Genomic DNA, 22,259 nt, shown 5'->3' with positions numbered 1-22,259 from the left:
AACCCTACTATAACTTAAAGAGGGGAGCACTGAGAAATGAGAAAGAAGCACTGGGTTTAGAACTTTACTGCACAGTAACACGCACAGCTGGATTCTAGGCTGGCAAACATCTCCTTCCTTCCTTTTCTTCTCCTTTCCCTTGAGCCATGATGTCCTACAGCGAACTCTAAAACAAGAAGTTGACTTTCAAGTACTGCATCATGCAAACCAGGAAAATGAATAACATAGTCTTCTTTTACCAGCTTATTTTTCCAGCTGAAATGATTCCTTCACCGCAAACTAGTATTTTTTCTATTATTCCCTAATACCAAACCATTCACCACATTAACTCAAGTTTTTTTTCTCCTATATTTAACCACTACCTCTAATATTTTTCTCCTCACACCAATCAGTCCTTCTCCCTTAAAACCCACACAATACACCCTCAGTCAGGGTTTACCTCCAGCCTGTGCTGCGGCTCATATACTACAGCAGGAGACAAAGTCTGCAAGCAGCCTTGCTCAAACTGTTCCCCAGGAAAAGCAAGATTACTACAAAAATAATTATCTGTTCCCCAGCTGCAGCAGCAGGTAAAAATCTGCAAGCCAAAATCCCCTTCAGGGCCTGGCTGGAGATGCCTGTTTTTTGCTTGTGTTTCCGGTCTTTTTTTTTTCCTTCCCCCTCTGCCCTTAATAGGAGAAAAAAAAAGTAGCAAGCTAAGATTATTTTAAATTTTGAAGCAACATGGTGGAAAGTCAAAGAGTAGAAGGAACTGAACTGGAAACATAAGGAGAAAGGAGGAAAAAAAAGTATCTATCTCTTGCTAAAAACTGCAGTGTAGACAAGAATCCCCACTAAATAAAAGATAAGTAATTGGTGTGGTGTATTATAAAGGCGATCTTACAAGTACCAACTAAAATAATTACTCGGGTTTCCTTCATGCTCTCCACAACTCTCCGTGTAATAGCAGTACAGTTATCTGCAGGATTCAGCACTGGCAAGACACCAACGCAATTAGATATTAATGGTGTAGGTCAATGCACATTTGAATTTTAATTTAATGAAAATTAATCCTTCTCTCTTTGTCCAAATTCAGCTGCCTGTTAAGAGTCTCTTTGAGGCCACTTATAAGACAACCTTCTCATCTCTTACACCAAGACCCTATAGAAAACGCAAGAGACAGGTAAAACCCACAGAAGAAACTATGGAGCATCACCAGAGGTCACCTGCTCTGCCTTAAATGGGAGTTAGGAAAAGCTATATTAAAAACAACTGCGGTACAAGAAGGCGACAATGAAACAAACCAACCACTTCCGGTTAATATTCTATCTGCTAGCGGGCTGGTGGGAGTTCCAGTTTATTCTTCCTTTTTTCTCCAAACTCTATTTCATTTATATATAAAAAGAAAATTTGCCCAAACCTGAAAGCTAAGAAATGGTCTACTATCTTAATTTCCTGCAATGTTTAGAGCTAATGATGTCACAGAAACCAGTACACAGATGTAAGCTGGGTTTCTAAGAGTCTCCCTTAGCAAGTGCAACACAAGTAGAGCACACCATGACGACATGTTGAAACTGCTGGAATATATTGTCACATATGCAATGTTGCCACAGTGTAAGACACAACCATCACCATGTGCATGTCCATTTCTGAATATACCAAGCCCAAATGCTACCTGAAGTACCATCTGAAATACCAGGAAGATGTGGGGAGGGGGCAGAGGGAGCATGACATAGAACGGATGCATTAGAGAACAGAAATAAATGACATCTTTTAATGAAAGCTATTTGGTTATGAGCTCACATTTACATGCAATGAATATGGTCCAAACAGCCCAGCTACCATAACTCAAAAGAACAAGAGGTAGAGGTGATTAAAAGGAGAATGTGGTAGCTAAATAACACTTTGAAACTAGTGAGTTTGAGCAGGTGCCTTCATTGAGTTATCTTTTGAAAACTTAATGGAAAAAAAGTAACTTTGAAAAATTAGCTGCTTAAGTTCTCTCTTTGCTTCCTGGCAGTTAAAACTGGAATGAGAATAAATACCTCCCTGCATGAGGTATGAGGATTAATTTGTTTGTGTATATAAATGGGTATTTAAGTATCAACTACTATTTTATTTTTAACACCTTATTGGGACTACTGTGTTCCTACCTGAGTTCTGCTTTTGGCAAGAGATTAGGATTGACTCAAAATGGGAACAGGTGTTTGGAAAACGATATGGCTGTAATAAAAGCACTAAGCAAGATGGTGAAGGGAAAAATAATTCAAATATGGCATTCATTTGTATCCTATGAAACAGAGAGAAACCTAAAAGAAAATGCAAAATCACAACAACTAAGAGATATTTAGAAAAATGTCTTATCTTGCTGTGATTCATTCCCAGGGGGACACAGTCTGAGCAGGGCTGTCCTTTGGTCCCAGGTCCTCCAGTTCTTGTACAATCTCATGATGTCTGTTAAAAGGCCAGGCATTGAGTAAACAACAGTTTCACTGCTTAATGCTGGCTCGGTAATAAAACATTTTCAAAGCTTCAAAATGGTGGAGGAGTTTAAGGCTTAGATTATAACAGGCATTTTACAGTGTAGGTTTCTGGCCTCTAAAACTTTACAGCCATTACTAGGTCAAACTTATTTTTATTTCTAGGGATTAAAAACATTCTTTTGCCAGCTGCAGCCAGAAGAAAAGCTGAAACCGTCCACTTCAAGGCTCAAACTCATGAAAACAGTTATTTTTTTGGTAAAAAAAGCAGTTACTGACCTTGAAACTTCATAAGAAATATTCACCATTTTTAGACTATTTTTCTCTCAACAATAAGACAATTGAAGATAAAGGCTTTGAAGTGGATTTTTTTTGAAAGCAGACTACGCTTAAGCTTCAGTCCTGCAAGATAAACCTGTTCATATCAAGATGTACTATTAATTTCATACAATAGTAAAAGCAAATAAAACAATGAATTTTAAAAACAAATGTTTATGGGGTGAAAGGTGTTGCAAGATGTATTTACTGTGAGGGTGGTGAAGCACTGCAATGGGCTGTCCAAGGAAGCTGTGAACGCTCCATCCCTGCTGGTGTTCAAGGCCAGGTTGGACAGAGCCTTGGGTGCTATGGTTTACTTGAGATGTCCCTGCCCATGGCAGGAGGCTTGGAACTGGATGATCTTAAGGTCCTTTCCAACCCTAACTATTCTATGAGTCTATGCTTTGTTTATTGCCATAGTCCACTATGGTTTCTCATAAAAGTAGAACATAATGTACAAAATAAAAATTCAACTGTAGAGATACAGGCAAGACTGTGCAGCACAGGTCCTCAGCTCTGGTTGACTCTCAAAAGTCAGAAATTGGACTGAGGATATATTAAGAAACTAAAATGGTTGTAAAGACTATATTGAAGTCCCTTATGTCTTTCACTATGGAAAAGCTTTCCTGTGGCATGCAGAACAACTGACTGAAGAATGCAGTAATGTAATTTCTGCACACTAGATCTCTGTTTTGCTGATATTATGATTTTTGTATTTCAAGATTTAATACAATTATCTTAGACTTTAGTACATTTAAGGTGCAACCTTTCTAAGTATTTCTTATCTGTAGTCACCCATAAGAGAATTAGCCTACTAAATTAGCAAGACAGTAAGGAAGGTTTTAAAATGACTGATGACAGAGGATTATCTCTTTGAAAACAATGTTGAAGAAAACAATTCTGACCTGAGACAAATTCACACATCCTTCTGATTCTAATGACTTCATCAACAAGAACATGGTTATTCAGAAGCTGAACTTGGCCCTGTATCATTGATTCTGCACACACATTCAAACAGCTCTGAGCATCTCCATTTAACCCAGGAGGCAATTATTCATGTGGTGAAGTGCTTATGGGAATCAAATCTAGACTCATAAATGGCTTATGGATTCCTGCCCCTGACAGGCACCAGACAACTCTAAATACTTACTCTCTATCGGGATAGAATTGGAAAATTTTAATGAATACATCAGTTAATGATCACTTCTGAAGCCACTGAAAGAAAATGAATTTGCTTTCCAAAAGGAAGGGTTGCATAAGGAGCCAGAGATTTTAAGACAGAGCTTGACTAATTGATGATACACGACATGTTATTTGCAATAGCAAGAGACTAAATTTAATGAAACACAAGAGTTCCATGTGGTCCTGGCTATAAACCATACCAATTACTGCAAGTCTATGGGGTAAAAAGTGATCACAAAATCTAGCATAAACATCTGACAGCACAGAATCCAGAACTAAACCCTTTCTGAAAGAGTCTTTTAATCAGATTCCCACCCAAGCCTATCAACAGAGAAGCAACAGTGGGAAATGCAAATTAACGTTCTGCAAGCAGAGCTCAGATGGACCCCACTCTCTCTGGCACCAGGACAGTAACCTCCACTGTGGGGGCAGGACTGGCCTTTTGAGACAATGACCTTTTACATACCCTAGCATCATCAGAAGATCCTGAATCTCAGAACCCTGACATCCTTCCTCTCAATAAACCATCGATATCAAACCCCCAAACATAGGCATATAGTAATTCAAAACCAAACCCCTCACCCCAGCATAGCCTTCTTTTTCTTTCCAAATGAAATGTCAAAGATATGCAACAACCATAACAGCCTTCACTAATGTATTTCCCCAGAGAAGTATGCGTTTCTTTGGTGGCAGTTTAAACAATAAGCTAATGTTCTTGCAAACTTCTCTCCCTGCTGTGCTGGCACAGCTACATAGTCACTGGATAACTCAGAAGGAACAGAAGGAAGAGACAAGGTCACATGCATAAGAGGCCAGGGGAGATGAAAGAGCTACCTTAAACCAGATCAAAGATGTTGCTGCTGAATATAAAACTACTGCCCTTGATAGTCCAGCAATGACAGCTAATGTACAGGCCATTAAAATGGACAAAATAAAGCTATAGGCAATGTCATGTGAATGAAAAGTGAATGGACATGGTATTAAAATATCTGGAAATATACTCTGAAAGCAGCATGTCTGGTGGACAGCTTCTCATGTCATTAAGCCTTATCCGAAGAAATCATATAAGCAATACAGAAGGCAGCTTTCTCTATTATATCATATTCTGTTATTTTTGGAAGCAATTTTCATGTCTGATTTAACTTGGAAAATACAGGTAAATGATCCTATTCATCCTTCCTGACCTCCAAGTGACACTACCTGGAAACCCCAGACCTTTGCTCTTTCCAAAGATCTCAGATACTTCCTCTAAATTATGAGGAAGAGTTCACATATTTTAATATGTGAAATGTAAAAAAAGAAAAGCAAACAAACAGAGAATCCTCAGGCATTTACATGCATTCAACAGAAACCACCAAACTCATCTCCCGAGAAAACCCTCAGAGGGTTGGATTTACGAAGTTGAGTGCAGATTCAGCTGTGCAATGATGCACCCTCTCTTCTTCCATCACTCTCACTTATCTACTTCACTTCAAATAAGAACAAAACAGCTCTGAAACTGAGGGCTGTCTGTTCATCATCTACCACAGTATATACTTGCACTGTGATGGAAACAAAGGTCTCAACAAGAAAGAAATTACTGTGAGCCATCTCCCTTCACAATTTATGTGGCTCACAAATAAACTACTCCTCCAGTATTCGTTTTCTGCAGCCTCTCTTTCCTGTCCATTTTTGCCATGCTTTGATTTAAATTTGCAAATAATCTCCTTGGATCATGCACCGTGCTTTTAATTTTTCAGCCAACTGCTATGCACAGCTTTTGTCTGTAATAGTAACAGACTGTCCAAGGACACACACACAGAGTCATGGAAAGAGTCAGGATTTCCTGGCTCTTAATCTGATGCTCAGACAAGGCTTCTCATGTTTCCAATTTTCAGGGGCTGGCAGGTGGGGGGAAGAGAAAAGAAAGAATAGAAAAAAGAAGACAGAGAGAAACTTTTTTAGATAAGCAAAATAGACAACCAGAAAAAACCTGTACAAGCTCATTCCCTTCTCTGTTTCAGATGGCTGATTTAACAGTAACTGCAAAATCTGCTTTTAAAAATCTGGTTTTAAAAAAATTGTAACGGATAGAACAGAGGGAAAATATTAACAGCCAGCAAAAAGACATAAAAAATTGATGTTTCTTAAAGCAGAAACAAAATAAACACTTTGCTCAACATGCCTGGAAACAAGAGAAAGGAATTTACATGCTCTCGGGGAGATGGGAGGGTGTATAGCAACACTAGCATATGCCCACCACAGAACTGTGGAAAAATCTGGGGGTTGTGAACATGCAAGTAGGTGACATGAATCAACTCTCACTTGAACACACTTCAGAAACACTCTGTGTGTTACACTAGCCTATTTAACTTAGAAAGCCTATTCCCTCAAGACCACCTATAATTAGCAAGAGATGAGGAACATATGAGAGATAAATATAGATCATGCAGAGATGTATCAGCAGCCTGAAAATAGTTAATATCCATCCAATAACGCCACCTACTCCAAAAGACTACACAACAGTTCACAAGACTCATCATAGCAGCCTTCCAGTATATGAAGGGGGCGTACAAGGATGCTGGAGAGAGACTCTTCATCAGGGATTGTAGCGACAGGACAATGGGCAATGGGTTCAAACTTAAACAGGGAAAGTTCAGGTTAGGTACAACAAAGAAGTTCTTTACTGTGGGGGTGGTGAGGCACTGGCACAGGTTGCCCAAAGAAGTGGCAAATGCCCCCTCGCTGGTGGTGTTCAAGGCCAGGTTGGACAGAGCCTTGGGTGACATGCTTTAGTGTGAAGTGTCCCTGGCCACGGCAGGGGGGTTGGAACTAGGTGATCTTAAGGTCCTTTCCAACCCTAACTGTTCTATGGTTCTATGATTCTGTGTTACAAAAGAACAGGAAAATAACTTTCCATCCCCACAAAAGTAGGCCACCCATCATATTTTGAAAAATAAAATAGATGTTAAAACACCGGTGCCGGTAAAAGACATTAACTGCAACTACACGTACATGCACAGGTATGTGGGATATGAACAGCAAACTTTCAGCAGAGGATGAGAACTAAGCGAGTCAGGAGGTGGTTCTTTCAGATTTTCGATGAGACACAAAGCAGTAAGTAGCACAGCATTAGCCTGTGCGTTGTCAGGGGCCCTGCTGACAAAGGACACGGAAAGGCCAAAGCTACTCAACTCCCTCTTTTCCTCAGTCTTCGCATGTACGACCAGCCTGAAGGAATCACAGGCCCCTGAGACCAGTGGGCAAGTCTGGATGAAGGCGACTTCACCTTGGTGAAGGAGGACCAGGTTCTGGAGCACTTTAAAGTGGACATATATCTGCATCAGGCAAAGTGTTGCTAGCAGGTTCAGGGAGGTGATCCTTCACCTCAACTCAGCAGTGGTACCGTCACATTTGGAGTGCTGGGTCCACGTCTGGGGTCCCCAGTACAAGAGAGATATGCTGAAGTAAGGTAAGGCCTAAGAACAGGCTAACATGGGGCCACAGAGATGATTAAGGAATTGAGCACCTTTCATGTGAAGAGAGACTGAGGACTGGGAGTGCTCAGCCTGGGGAAGAGAAGGTTGAGGGGCATCATATCAGTGTGTATAAACCTGATTGGAGGGAATGAAGATGAGAAAGAAAGATTCTTCCCAGCATTGCTCGCTAACAGGACAAGAGGCAATGAGCACAAATTAAAGACCATGGAATTCCTTCCGAACACAATAAAATACTTTTTTACAGTGAGGATGGTAGAACATTGGCACAGTTTGCCCACGGAGGTTGTGGAGTCTCTCTTTATCCACAGAGATGTTTAAAACGTAACTGGACATGGTCCCTGGCAACCTGCTCTAGCTGACTGTGCTTTAGCATGGAGCTGGACTAGATGATATCCAGAGGTCACTTCCAGAGTCAATGACACTGTAAATATATTTTTGTTGCATAGATTTATGAAGTGAACAAACTCATTTACAAAGATTGGTCCTTAAGGCATCCTTCAAGACAAACCATTTCACATTTTGTTAAACCTCCAAACTGGACTTTTCCACTCCACTCTTTTTTGGACAGTTTAGACGCAGTGAAAATTCCACAGTTTTCTCCCTAAGCTTCTTTTTATATATCAACTTCTTTCATTCACTTGAAAGACACTTTAGTCAAATACTGGACAGAAAACAATTCTGAATTAAACATTATCTTGCAGTTTTGGTTGACTTGCCTTCTCCTCCCCTCCTCCTTCACACCCTCTTTATATTAGAGTGTAGAATGAATCGGTCTTTCAGCTCATAATTCCATGCAATCCATGTTAATCTCTTCAAACTTCTTTTTTTTCCCTTTTTTTATTTTGGCTGCTTTCCAGCCACCAAATACTCCAGTTTCAGATGAAAATAACCATTAGGGTTTATTATTATGAGACCTTTCCTTGAACTGATAAAAATCTTATTATTCAAAACAAAGCTAACACAATTTCTTTAGCAATGAGATTTTCATGTTCATTTTTTATCTTCTTTTTAGAAAACATTAATGACCTTCAAAAAGAACGAATTTTCTGGCTTCTTTCTTTCTATTCTTTTTCTTATTTTTTAAATCCAATTTTACCACCAAGGACAAGTATACATGAACAAATTATACACTGGTGTCATAGCTTCCTTGAGCTATCATACTGGATTGTTGAAGTGTGTCGAGCACATTGGTTTGCTCGAAGACTTCTGAAATACTGTTTAAAACTCCTTCCTTAGACCAAGGCCACTAAAAAAATATGCTGTTAAAACCTAATTACCTGCATTATACCCCCCCCCCCCCCAGCACTTCACAAAATTCAATGAATGAAAAATAGCACAAGTTAGCAGAAATGTAGACAGACAACAACCAAGAACATACATAGTTAAAAAAGTGCAAGATTGAAAGTTGAGGATCATAGCATGACCTTAAGCATGAAATAACCTGAAGCTGCTCAAAATTTTATCAGCTTTATAAGATAAACATCAAGAATTAGCAAAGACTGAAATCAGGCACTAAACATTTCTGCACGAAATCTTCTAACTCAACTGTGAAGATGACCCTGCTTGAGCAGGCAGGTTAGACTAGATGAGCCCCGGTGGTCCCTTCCAACCTCAACCGTTCTATGATTCTGTGATTTTTCACATTATATGTATTTTATTCACAATCACAGATACATGTCCACCATGCATGACACAAAACCCAAGTAAAGAAAAAAAAAAAGCCTTGCACTTCTCCTTTTCTTTTATTTCTCTGGCTAATCTTCTCTTCCCAAAACACAAACAAAGCCACTGAAAAGACAGATAGACTGAAAAACAGAAGGAAAGAAAAGCACAGGCCTTGAACACCAGGACTAAAAACAAATCAGTTAACTCCTAGAAGCATGAAGCATTAATGAAACAGAGAATTTTTCCTTATGAGGAATATTTATTCAGTGTTAATTAAATCCTTTTATTCAAAATCTATACTTACCCAAGTGTAAAAATATTACACCATATCAATAACTGCAGCATGTAAGCAAGTACTACACTATAAGCACCTTTTTCCCCATCTAGGGAAGCTTTAAACATTTATACTGTTCAAAGTCTTCAAAGAAATGACAAAAAATAACAGAAAACCCTCTGCATGAACCAGCAGCCACAGTTACTAATTCACTTGCCTAATGAGTAGCTATCAGAGACTAGCCCCAAGCATTTGCTTGCAAAGTTCACAGGCAACAGTGTTAACGAGGAACTTTCAGAGAACTTTTCTGCAGTAATTATTTCTCTACAATATATCCATCTGGCTGGTTTATTCATCTGCAGTCCAGTTCTGCACCACTGAAGCCAAAGAGAGTTTTGACATTAACTTCAACAGGTTCAGGTCCTTTCCTACAATGCTGAGCTATCATCACAAACGCCCCAGGTGCATTTCTGTAATATGACACAAACTAATTAAAGCAAAGCTGAAACTACTAAGGGACCATCTCTAGCATTTTTAAACTTACAAGATGTGAAAAAGGCTCCTAAATATTCAGGTGGACACCCTAAATAGATTGCTTGACTTTCAAACCCACCAATATTTGCTCATTTGAATGAGAACTCCAAGTAATTCAAAGTACTGGTGATTTTCATTGGAATAGCCAAAAATGGACTGGCAAGTCACTTTTGCATAAGCAGAGCAGCACGTGAGACTAAGATAATTTCTTTACAGGAAATTCTTTTTCCTGTCACTTGTATCTTCTTCAAGACGATTCCCTGTTGTAAAAACATATTCTGTACTGTTCTGAGAATTATTTTGGAAGATTAAATAAGGCACTCGGCTGTTTTGTAAATGATCTGAGTGTAGGCTGGTGAAGGAGTGTAATCCAACAGTGACATTCTCAGATGTATGCATCCGCACTTTAAAAGCCAGTTATCAGTACTGTTGTAAAAGAGCCATGCTTGACTTCTGCATCGTTTTGTATTAGGAATGCATGCTTTGCCTTGACATTCCTGTCTGACATGAAATGATTAGCTAATAAGTGTCACCAGGGTTTTCTTCAGCTTCTGTGCTGTACTTAATATGTAAACAGTATCTCACTTCTGACGGTTCATTTTAACTAAATCATAGGAGCACAGTAATTTCCAAGTGGAATTTGAGCTCTGCTTCACCTAAATCTGGTGTTGTTGAATGTTAAAGGCTTCAGTAGATGCTCCAAAAACCAGGCAAATGGGATAACGGTCTCCTCCCATATGCCTCACATGGGAGTGGCTTAAAAAAACATAGAATAAGATTCAATAGCTCTTTCAAAATTGATGTTCCCATTAAGCCATATAGCTCAACATTTCTTACTCACATACTTCAAAGTCCCATTTAATTTCAAATCTTGTCAAATTCTGACCTCAGCAGTATCCTAGCTCCTCGTAAGAGAATTCAGAGCAGCAGTACACTGCTGGAGCAGGGGAGTACTTCTCCAATTCCAGCTCTCAATTAGCATCAGCATGTAGGCAGAGAAATCTAAAATTCATATTTACTTAAATGGTTAAATTTAAATCCGTGAGGATTTATTAGCTATAACAGGGGATGTCACAAGATTTAAGTTTACCTGCTCTTGAATTTCTTCTCAAAGAATTCTAGGTTGAACATTTCAGACTGAAAAAAAATCTTAAGCTTGTTCACTAGTACTAAGTTCAGATTTTAGAACAAACCATACATGAGAGGGCAAAAATGGATAGAAAATAAAAAGTGGAAGAGGCAAGTAAAAGTTTACAGAAGAGAATACAGTTAAGTTATATAGACAGTATTTTGTCACATTCTGAACATCACCTTAAAATAGGGAAAGCAGCCACTTAATGGAATATATCCCCAGGATATTAATTAAACTAATCATTACTGACCACTCTATAAAAATACACTGCAAATGCATTTCCTTTCTGCTAAGGAGAGAATGTAACCTGAAATATGAATGTAACCTGAAATATGAAATAAATGTAACCTGAAATATGAGAGAATGTAACCTGAAATATGAAGGTTTCTGTGTGTTCAGCAGATTTTTTGGTCTTTTTTACAAAAACAACCAAGAAGTAAAGTTAATTCTACTTTGTTACAAAGAAGGATATAAAGCCCTACTGTTCCCCTATTGTCTCAGTTTTTCCACCTTACCTGAAGAGAAGCATATGCAGTTAGATAACTGTAAGTACTAAAAGTTAGTTTCAAACCAGGGAAAAGGTGTAAGAGATTTACAGGGCTATCTGCTCCATACATGGTACAAAACTAAGTAAAATTAAGTAAATTAAAGTAAAAAGTAAACTGGTATCTAATAGAAAAGAGAACATAACATAGAAACTTATCAGAGCAAAAAACCCAGAGATCCAGAGATCAACAGAGAGGAAAACAAGACAGTCCTAGAATTTAATTTCTGAAAAGCTGTCAGACAATGAATGGCATAGGCTTTGTATGAAAACACAAAATAGAGAGTAAGCAGCAGGCTCTCTGGTGAGTTAAAAACGGAATGTATTAGCTAGTCACCCCCCATTATGCAATGATAGCTTTTTGTTAATTTTGTGGGACATCTACAAATGAAAACAGAAAATGTGTCAAGGACTGGGGCATCAGCAGCAAGAAAAATTTCTATTTAAAACCGAATTATACAGACAAATAGTTGTTGATAAGAATCAGACCTAGAGTCAGTGGTACCCGTCACAGAAAGTGAGAACATCTGAACAGTACAATGCTCGGTCTTTTTCAGGATCACATTTAGGAACAAAAGGCATTCTGGAAGAACCTGGAGGTGGAGTGATCAGCCAAAACGGTCAGTAAGATTTAAATAACATCTTCACTTGTACAAGTTTGCAGGCAAGATCCTTTTTCATGTACCCAAGGTGCTTAACTCCATTTTCTTCTATTTTCCTTATAAAATTCAAGTTCATTAAAAGCAACAGAAGGAATATAGCTCCCTGATCTATTCCAGCAATTCACAATGCCACAGCTCACAAAAATAATGAAGTCTGGGAAGTGGCATTTTAAAATAGTCTCTTTCTCTATATGCTATGCGTTTATAGTTTATGTTAGCAATACGGGATTAATATCTTTATTTTTTTTTCCATAAGCAGAATCACTTCCTATTTTACTTGTCAAGCCACTGGGAGGTAAAGAAACATTAACCAGAATGCCTGGCAAAAATCCAAACAGCAATCACATTCTGCCCACCCAACACTCCCTGTGATCTCACTTGGCTATGGCATCGTCCAATTCCTGCAAGTCTTTCTACATATTGTTAAATGGTTGCCAGGTTTCACCTCAAGGCATAACAGTTTTTTTTGTTGAAGGCAAAATGGTTGCCTTATTTTGGTAGGTTTTGTTTATGCTTACACACCCTTTTGTCTTTCTTTCTTCTTCTTGTAGCAGCATTCCAAATCTTATTTTAGGAGCACTACAAAACGTACACACTGAAATACCTCTTCACACACCCATGTGTAGAACAGTTTCCTTTAATTCAAAAGTAGTGGAGCTATAGTACAAATATTCACACAAGTGATTACTTTTAAGGGTCAAAGCAGCAAGCAACTTACAGATGATGGAAATAATCCTGCCCTTCTTATAGTCATAATTGTGCTGGTGTCTGTCAATGGGAACAGCACCACCAAGAGTAGCTAGTCCACCTTATGTTTTACACTTCCCTTCAGGTCTTTCCCTGCCTCTGGGCAGACAGTGATCTGACCTGTTTCCCCATGTAGTGTTTCTGCCTATTCTATCTTTCCTAAAATCCAAACCTGAAGTTTTCCTCCTTAACAAGCAAGAGCTTTCAAGCACTACCATTCGTCACCAGCCATTCCCCTCACAGATCAAAGACCTATGATTTAAGCACAGAGATTTAGAGCACACTGCTCTCTTCAGTGACATCGCATCAGAATGATGGACTTCTATTTCTAAGGGAAGGCAAATTGTATGTTTCTCACTGGAGGCATTACTGACGACTTCACCAAAAGATCCATTCCAGGCTCATTTTCAACTGACAATAAAAAAAGGAGAACTTAATAACCCTCTTCCTTTTCATCCACCACGTACTTTATCATAGTCAAGCCATCGATTCAGTTATTATGCTCTGGCTTTGCAGACTTCTGTATATTTGTCCATTTGTCTCCTTGAAGACATCGTTACTGCTTCCAACTCTTTAACACGTAACACTCCTGAGCTGCTCTAAGTGCCTTGGCAAGCTGCCACATCTGCTAACACAGTGCTAGAATTCAGTGACATCTTCCTTTAGGATCCCTCAAAATTTTGCAGTCTGTGATAACATCATACCTACTCCAGCCTACAGCTGAAACCCAATAGGGTTGAATCCATCCATTTTTAAACCACCTGTAAACCAAAGAAGCACCCTCACAAATAGGCCTTTTTTTCTGCAGAGCTTTCTGGACTTAAGTAGCTTCAAAGCTTCCATCCAGGCTCTTAATGGACATAAACAGCATCATAGCTTTCTTCCCATAGCAACACTCATTCACAAAGCACACAGCGTAACAACAGAATCATAGAATCGTTAGGGTTGGAAAGGACCTTAAGATGATCTAGTTCCAACCCCCTGCTGTGGGCAGGGACACCCTACGCTAAATCATATCACCCAAGGCCTTGTCCAACCTGGCCTTGAACACTGCCAGGGATGGAGCATTCACAACCTCCCTGGGCAACCCATTCCAGTGCCTCACCACCCTAACAGGAAAGAATTTCCTTCTTATATCTAACCTAAACTTCCCCTGTTTAAGTTTAAACCCATTACCCCTTGTCCTGTCACTACAGTCTCTAATGAAGAGTCCCTCCCCACCATCCCTGTAGGCTCCCTTCAGATACTGGAAGGCTGCTATGAGGTCTCCACACAGCCTTCTCTTCTCCAGGCTGAACAGCCCCAACTTCCTCAGCCTGTCTTCATACGGGAGGTGCTCCAGTCCCCTGATCATCCTCGTGGCCCTTCTCTGGACTTGTTCCAACAGTTCCATGTCCTTTTTATGTTGAGGACACCAGAACTGCACACAATGAATAATTTCCATTACAGAATCATTGATATCCAATGACTTAGTATTATTTTCAAAGCAACATCTAGCTTTATGCAGCTGATAACCAGATTTCTGTACTTTGTTGGCTCAAAGGTTGAAACTTACTGCTTACATAAGTCAATCTATTAAATATTACCAAGATAGCGCTAAGTCTAACTTAGAGAAACAAAGGTTTCAGAGGGAATCAGCCCTAAAGAGCTGCTAAATAAATTACCTAAAACCCATTTTGAACATGCACAGCATCATTTGGTTGTGCAAAAGGCTAAATATTTCTTCTGTTACTCAGTCATAAAAGGCAGCAGCCTCAATTAATAAACAGAAATGTATGTTCTAAAAGTGTATCAGGCCTCAAGACTTCTTTATGTATATATTCAGGTAAATAAAACATGGGTATTTATCTGGCCTCTTTCCATAACAGACTCACAGTGTGGTGCCTGTTGATAAAGAATGCAAACTCTCAGTTTGTGTTTAAAAGCACATTATAGACACAAGTACTGGATAATTAGGATGTAACAGCTACACTTTTAGATTTCAAAATTACTTAGGAAAAGCAGAACATTCACAATAGAAGCAAAAAGGATATAAAATGAGTTGTATTACTCAGGCATTTTCATTCCTAATTAGTTCTAATTAGTCAATGAGAAAATGAATACGAGCCGGCAGTGTGCGCTCACAGCCCAGAAAGCCAACCTTATATTGGGCTGCATCAAAAGGAGCGTGACCAGCAGGTCGAAGGAGGTGATCCTGCCCCTCTGTTCTGCTCTCATGAGACCTCACCTGGAGTACTGAGTGCATTTCTGGTGTCCTTAACATAAAAAGGACATGGAACTGTTGGAACAAGTCCAGAGAAGGGCCACGAGGATGATCAGGGGACTGGAGCACCTCCCGTATGAAGACAGGCTGAGGAAGTTGGAGCTGTTCAGCCTGGAGAAGAGAAGGCTGTGTGGAGACCTCATAGCAGCCTTCCAGTATCTCAAGGGGGCCTACAGGGATGGTGGGGAGGGACTCTTCATTAGAGACTGTAGTGATAGGACAAGGGGTAATGGGTTAAAACTTAAACAGGGGAAGTTTAGATTGGATATAAGGAAGAAGTTCTTTCCTGTTAGGGTGGTGAGGTACTGGAATGGGTTGCCCAGGGAAGTTGTGAATGCTCCATCCCTGGTGTTGCTCATGGCCAGGCTGGATGAAGCCTTGGGTGGCATGGTTTAGTGTGAGGTGTCCCTGCCCACGGCAGGGTGGTTGGAACTAGATGATCTTAAGGTCCTTTCCAACCCTAACTATTCTATGATTCTATGATTCTATGATTCTGTCTTCACCTCTTTCAAGTGGTTAATAACATGGACTATACCAGACTATCTAAACTGGATTTCTCCCTTCAATTGTACATTCACGTTTTAATAGTAAATGACTGCTTTGGTAGCAGGGGCGCTACAAGGGTGGCTTCTGTGAGAAGCTGCTGGAAGTTTCCCCCATGTCTGATGGAGCCAATGCCAAATAGCTCCAAGGCACCACCGGCCAAGGATGAGCCCATCAGCAGCGGTGGTAGTGCCTCTGTGGTAACATATTTAAGAAGGGGAAAAAACTTCCGTGCAACAGCAGCCAGGAGAGAGAAGTGAGAATATGTGTGAAAAACAGCTCTGCAGACACCAGTATCAGTGAAGGAGAGTAGAGGTGCTCCAGGCACCAGAGCAGATTTTCCCGCAGCCCTGTCACAGACTATGGTGAGGCAGGCTGTGCCTCTGCAGCCCATGGAGGACCCCATCAGGGGGATGTGCCCGAAGGAGGATGTGACCCCGTGGGAAACTTAATAAAGTTTTCTGAATCAGTAGTATGAAACATTTTTAGCACAGGTTCAACAAAGACTTAAAAATATCAATTATAATTAAGTAAAAAAATAATTATTCCCATTCTTGAAGGCTCAAGGGGACTCATAGTTTTTTTCCAACCCTATGATTCTATGGTTCTGTAAGTGGATAGTCTCATTGTTCAAGAAATACAACCAACCACTCTAGAGATAGATACTTTTAAAAGAAAATAGCTTACAGTGAACACAAAGTAAGATAACCTGAATGGCATAATAAAAATCCAACTTATATAGGAGAATTAAGCAGCAGACAAGAAAAATAAGAAAATCTCTTAACTGAACCTAGACATCTCTATCATTCTGCAAAGAAGTATTAAGGTTTGCCTTTGAAACGCTAACTCTCTTAATATCATTTGCTCTTCTCAGTATTTGTTCAATATAACCTCATTTTTTTTTCCAAATTATTCTGAAGTGTTTGAATAGTTTTATTATGGCTTTTAGTAAATGCAGACTAACACAATCAAGACTCCAAAATATACACGTTACAACTTCTTTCATTTTAGTCAATGAAATATTTGTATGCATAGTTTAGAAAATTACAACTGCTTTCTTATATAAGGCTTGGGTACTTATTTCCTATTTAATGTAAATTGTTTGAAATCAAATAAAAAATTCCACATAATTATCACAATAAACCAGAAAATTAAGCCATCCTATGTCACCCTGGCAACCTATCCATGCTAGTTAAAACTAGAAAAAAGCACATAGCAGGCACTTTCATACTAATCTGCAAAAATCAAAACACCTTTAGTTTGGGGGAAATAGGAGTAGCCAAAAGAGGCTGATACTAACTGCACTTGGTTTCCTCACTGTAGTTTACATTTTGCAAAATAGGTCGTTAAGAGAAACAAATATGAAATTAAACAAACGGAAAATGACTGTATTTCAACAGAGACCACAACGTATTTGTAGCCACTTCGCCATGTTACTGTCAGCGTTCATTAAGAAGTTTCAGAGACTTAAGAAGTCCACAAGCTTCAGAGAAATACTGAAGAAAATCCCTAATTGTGGAAAAAAAAAAAAAGAAAATCCTAAATGGATCTCAGCCATTGTCTCAAACATACTACAGAATATACATATTCAAAAGTATGATTTGTTTTGTGATGCTCAGTAACCAAGCAATACAGAGCGTCACCTTAAAAAACGTTAAAAAACATAAGTTATTTTACTGCATAAATGGAGTCAGTTACTTTTCTCAGATAGTTTAATAAAAGACACAATATTTTGAAAGCCACTTCTTCCCTCTTGATATTTTGATTTCTTATATCACTGCTTCTTAAATCATTTTGAACCAAAGTAGCTCTTCCTCTTGTCTTTGCTATTGTTCGACAGTGCTCCAAAGGAGCAGAGTCCAACCTAAAAGAACCTGTGCGACTTCTCCAGCTCCAAATGCCCAGAACAGAAACAAAAGGAGGAGCTGAGCAGATTTATGTAAATTTTACTCAGCTGTGCACTTCAGAAAGGATTATCAGAAAACACATGTACACCTGCAAGTGTCCTCTACCGCTAACCTCTTTTTACAATAAACAAGCTTGAATGTACGTTATATACATATGTGAGTATATATAAAAACATACGCACACATAAACCCCAAAAGTATCAATATTAAAAAAAACTGAGTATCAGGGCACACTTCAGCTCGGATCATGTACAGACCTGACAGACAGCAGTAATTTTGTATTCTGCCTTCCATGAGTCTTTCTAATACTTTTGAGACACACATACTAGAGCCATTAGACTAGAATGAACACTGTATTTATTCAGTCTCATGTTTTCTGAGCAACTTGCTACTCTGTATGTATAAACGTGTTGCTTTTAGGAATGATAGAGAACTTGACATGCTGCTCTACGAGAAACCTTCTTTTTTTCCCTCCTTTTTTTGGAAGCAAAGTAACTGCAAATGAGTTTTTCCTTCATAGACACCTCTAGAAATTCTTACTGCAGCAACACAATGAGCACTTTTTGGTTTTTTTTCTTAAACACTGGCTCTGCTTCTCTTAACCAAAGTGGACAGCATGCACTAAGTGGCATTGGGTGCAGCATCAAAGAATATCAAGGACTATTTCAACTGAAATTTTGAAACTGCTCAGCAGTTCTCAATCACAATCTTCTTTTGATTTCATACAACTCTAAAAGTAAAAATAAAACCACAATTTATTTAACTCTGAGAACTCTCGTTACAGTCTGTGGCCTTGTGAATAGTGCCTTGATACAGGAAGTAAAATGCTGTTTCCCACAGTAACGGCAGTGAGAGAGAATGTTCAGAACAGCCTCATATATCATCATAAGAATTCAATATCCAAGACATTTTCTGTTCACTGTGCTTGAATTCAAAGAAAGAAGAGATAAGGTTAGCAAAACACAGCAGAGATTACTTGTCACTTTAAAGCATCTCCCCGTGTTAACTGTTCTGTGTTGTAAGCTTTAAAATACCAACAGACTGCATTGAGGAGTAGCAGCTGAACAGTTCAGTGATAAAGTACATGATAAGTCAAGTGGCTGCTAGTTACAAGTGCTTGCAAGTATTAAGAATAATACACAAAGTCGAGCCCAACTGTTCCTAAAGCAAAGGACTGACAGCTCAGGTGGGTGGAGAGCCAGACAGATGAAGAACATAATAAGGCAACAGAGCTTTCTGTGTAGTGTAACAGACCTGAAGAGAGAGCAACAAAACAATGCTCATAGCAAAGGCAAGATAAAAAAAAAATTTTTTTTTTCTAGTAGTGAACTCCTCTCTCCCTTCTTACAGCTTTCTGCAGTGCTACAGGATAAACACCAAGTGCCTCAGTGAATCCTGTTCCCTTGATCTGAGACTCCCTTAGTCTGGGGTGAAGGATTACAAGCTTGGGAAGGCGCAAGTCAGGGTTGCAAATCCATGGTCTCCAGTAAATCCAGGGGCAGCCATCAACCAGCAAGAATTAGTCTATTCACTTTGGTCCCTCAGAGTTTCCAGGCTCAGGCTTCCTGAGATTTAACGCTCTACAGTACACCAGAACAATGTCAGCGTAACTGCAGAGGTAAAATGAGAGATGAGCCGAAGACAATCTAGTACCAATAATCAGCAGCCTGGGAAGCTTAAAAGCTTGCTGCAGTGAGCAACTTAAAATCAGAAGAGCCACGTAATAGTCAGCTGCACCTCCTCTCCTCCAGGCTCCTCCAGGAACATAAATCACGCTGAAAGATTTTCACAGGGTCAAAACGGAATTGAAAAGTGATTTCAAATATTATGTTACTAAGCAGTAGCACACCGCTGGAAAATAAAATGTAATTTATATCTCAGCACAGATACAGTGTCTGCTAAGCTAGTCCCAGAGAGACTTCTAGATCACGAAGCAGAACAGAGTTTATTACAGAGATGATTAGCAACTAAGCACATTTCCTTCATGTGCTTTTTACAACCTAAACATCATGCAGTTCATACATATACCAACTAAAACTTTGGCTTGTCAAATCTGCAATACTGTAGTATAATACGGAGGGAGGGTAAATACAGTCTCAAAAAACACAGGGGTGTGGCAGGATCATTTCTGGCTACCTAATTAAAAACAATTGGAATTTTTAGTTATATGATATCAGGAGTTAAACTTAATTTTTAGATCGGTACATATACAGCTGCTGCTAGATGCATTTTCAAATACTGTATCAAAACACAAATCAACGTGGCAGTGGAATCTAGTGGTCCGTTTAGTTTGACACCATGTGTCCAACAGTGGGAACACTTACGAAAGGAGAGAACTATGCACTTTCTGGGGTCATTTTCCTTCTAATTCCCCTAGCATTCAGATGCAAGCATTCAGCTTTGAGAGCCTGGCCTCCTGTTGGATAAGACTGCCACATGCGGATAATGGGAAACTGTGCAATTGTTTTCAGTTCAAATACAACCGTTATTGTAATATAGAATTAAAATGTTTTAATTTTTTTCTAGACCACTGCCAGGTCTAGGTCTACCACAAAATAAAACCAGTTTTTGTCATTTTGCCATTACTCCATTAAGACACATGAAATATCAGTTTTCAATTAATGGCCTTTTATTATTCTCTGTTTGACTCACAATCGTCAGTATTTTGGATCCAGAGGGATCTTATGCTCAGGCAACAGCACAATTTAATATCATTATTCAGGCTCTCTACAGACCTTGACAACTTCTTGTAAGAAAGATAATGAAAATCTAGGACACGTAATTCTAGTATTTGCTGTATAGAAAGTGAACATGAGTACAAAGAAATAAGCCAGGAAAAAAAACCAAACAACAAACTGATAAGGCTGACAGATCATTGTAAAGGATCAGTGAAAAGCTTGGGCAAACTTTGTTTCTGCTTCATGAATTCACATGCTGAGATCCAAACAAGGCTTGTAAGGATGAAAATAAATAAAACAATATTTTCCTGGACAGTGTTTGCCCTCCAGGACAAACACTTTGTGATATTGACTGTCTGGCAAGGAGAGTGAAAGCTGGAGCCAGAAGTTTATCAAAACAGCCATTTTCCTTACCTCCCACTTGGCAAAATATAACATTCCCTTAGCACAGTGGGCTTCAGACCTTGTGTTTTCAGAAATGAATTTTTGCCTTTTGTGTTGCTGTGAAAGCACAGACACTGGGAATCAACTCAAAATGTAGTCTCTTTAGCCTGAAAACATGTTCGCAGCCAGGAGCGGACACTGTCACATCACCTACTTTCCCATACAGGCTGGCAATCCAAGACCTGCACAGGCCACTGCTGGAAGCCTGGAAGCTGTCCCACACACTATTTCAGTTTAGCAAAGCACTGTGATGTTTCCTTTCAGCTCTTCCACTGAAATTTGAGTTTGAAAGGCTGTGTCAGAGGATCTCTAGGGGATGCATGGGGACCTCATGCTCCACGAATGACATAACCCTACCCCTGACTTGCTTCCACAACATGCACGGTGGGCTTCTATGGCAACAGCTTGTTTCCAGAGGAAGGCTCATGAAGCTAAAAAGACCCAGGAGCAATCAAGCACAATCATGGGGAGAATGACAAGGAAAAAGAAAAGCCTGGTGTTTTGTGTACTCTAAAGCAAACTGGTTCCTGAATGTACAGATTCATATCTTGAGCAGTTGACAGTCATTTATAATTTCTTATCTCTACCCAGATATAACAAATCAAAGGAAAGCCTTATTGTACAATTTGGGACTGAGTATGAACAGAAACAAGACAGGACATACAGCCTCAGCATGTGCTATCCTATTGCGGGTAAGGAAGAGAAAACTTTACCACAGATAACTGGCAATGTAATGAACAAGTACACGCTCCCAGATTAAACAACCAAAATGCTCACTTCTTAACAGGAAAGGTTGACAACTTGTACTGGCTAATCCTTGAAACCTGTAATTCTTGTGACCTCATTCTGCCAGCATCCAAGTGAATCTTCAATTTTATGGCCTGTGAATGTACAACCCAGTAACAATTCTGACCTTGGATATTAATGTATCATGTCGACACGACCAATGGCCGCTGCCAAGAGTTCACCAACCACAGATTCGCTGTTCCCAAGCTCACAAGATGTAAACGCAGCAGACAACACAGGTCTGTACTTCTTTGCTAACACCTTGGCATTTTTTCAGCAGTCGTACATCAGTGTAACTCTAGTAAAACCAATTACTTGATTTTGGTTTATGACCAAATTCTTTCTGGCTCCAAAGTTCTACAATAAGATTATTTTTCAGTAAATACACTTCAGAGACACAAATTAAATGTGTCCTAACTGGGAGTATGGACAAATAGAAGCTAATAGATTTCGCACTATAAACTGTTTAGGACACTCAGTCCCCCTAAGATGATGATTCTTCTGTAGCTGTCAAAGAAAACACAGTTTCAGGTATGTGTATGGTTCAACAGCCTTAAATTTACATCAGTACACAACTGATGGACTATGTAACGACAAGGGAAGACAGAAGCACCATAAAAAGGTTGAGTTTTTATATCATAT

At 39.3% G+C, this 22,259-nt stretch overlaps 1 protein-coding gene across 5 annotated transcripts in view; it reads right to left on the bottom strand.

Moving 5' to 3' along the window:
* The window catches only part of UBE3D (ubiquitin protein ligase E3D), an 89,486-nt gene that overhangs the window by 11,903 nt on the left and 55,324 nt on the right, over positions 1 to 22,259 (bottom strand). Inside the window, exon 10 of one of the 5 annotated variants that reach the window (XM_057412474.1) lies at positions 2,230 to 2,433. The exons of 2 other annotated variants lie outside the window; for them this stretch is intronic. In XM_057412474.1, the coding sequence (XP_057268457.1) occupies positions 2,425 to 2,433 (9 nt within the window). In that variant the 3' untranslated portion in view covers positions 2,230 to 2,424. Of the gene's footprint in view, positions 1 to 2,229; positions 2,434 to 18,023; positions 18,634 to 19,975; positions 21,104 to 22,259 lie in introns of those variants that run through there. 2 more of the 5 variants (XM_057412470.1, XM_057412472.1) reach the window with 2 other exon arrangements.

This window comes from Pezoporus wallicus, unplaced genomic scaffold, assembly GCF_028554395.1.
Source record: "Pezoporus wallicus isolate ANWC-B61680 ecotype Strahan unplaced genomic scaffold, APGP_CSIRO_Pwel_v1 contig_4788, whole genome shotgun sequence".
NCBI lineage: Eukaryota > Metazoa > Chordata > Aves > Psittaciformes > Psittacidae > Pezoporus > Pezoporus wallicus.
The sequence above is the reverse complement of the archived record's forward strand: the minus strand, read 5'-3'. Positions and strand labels throughout refer to the sequence as shown.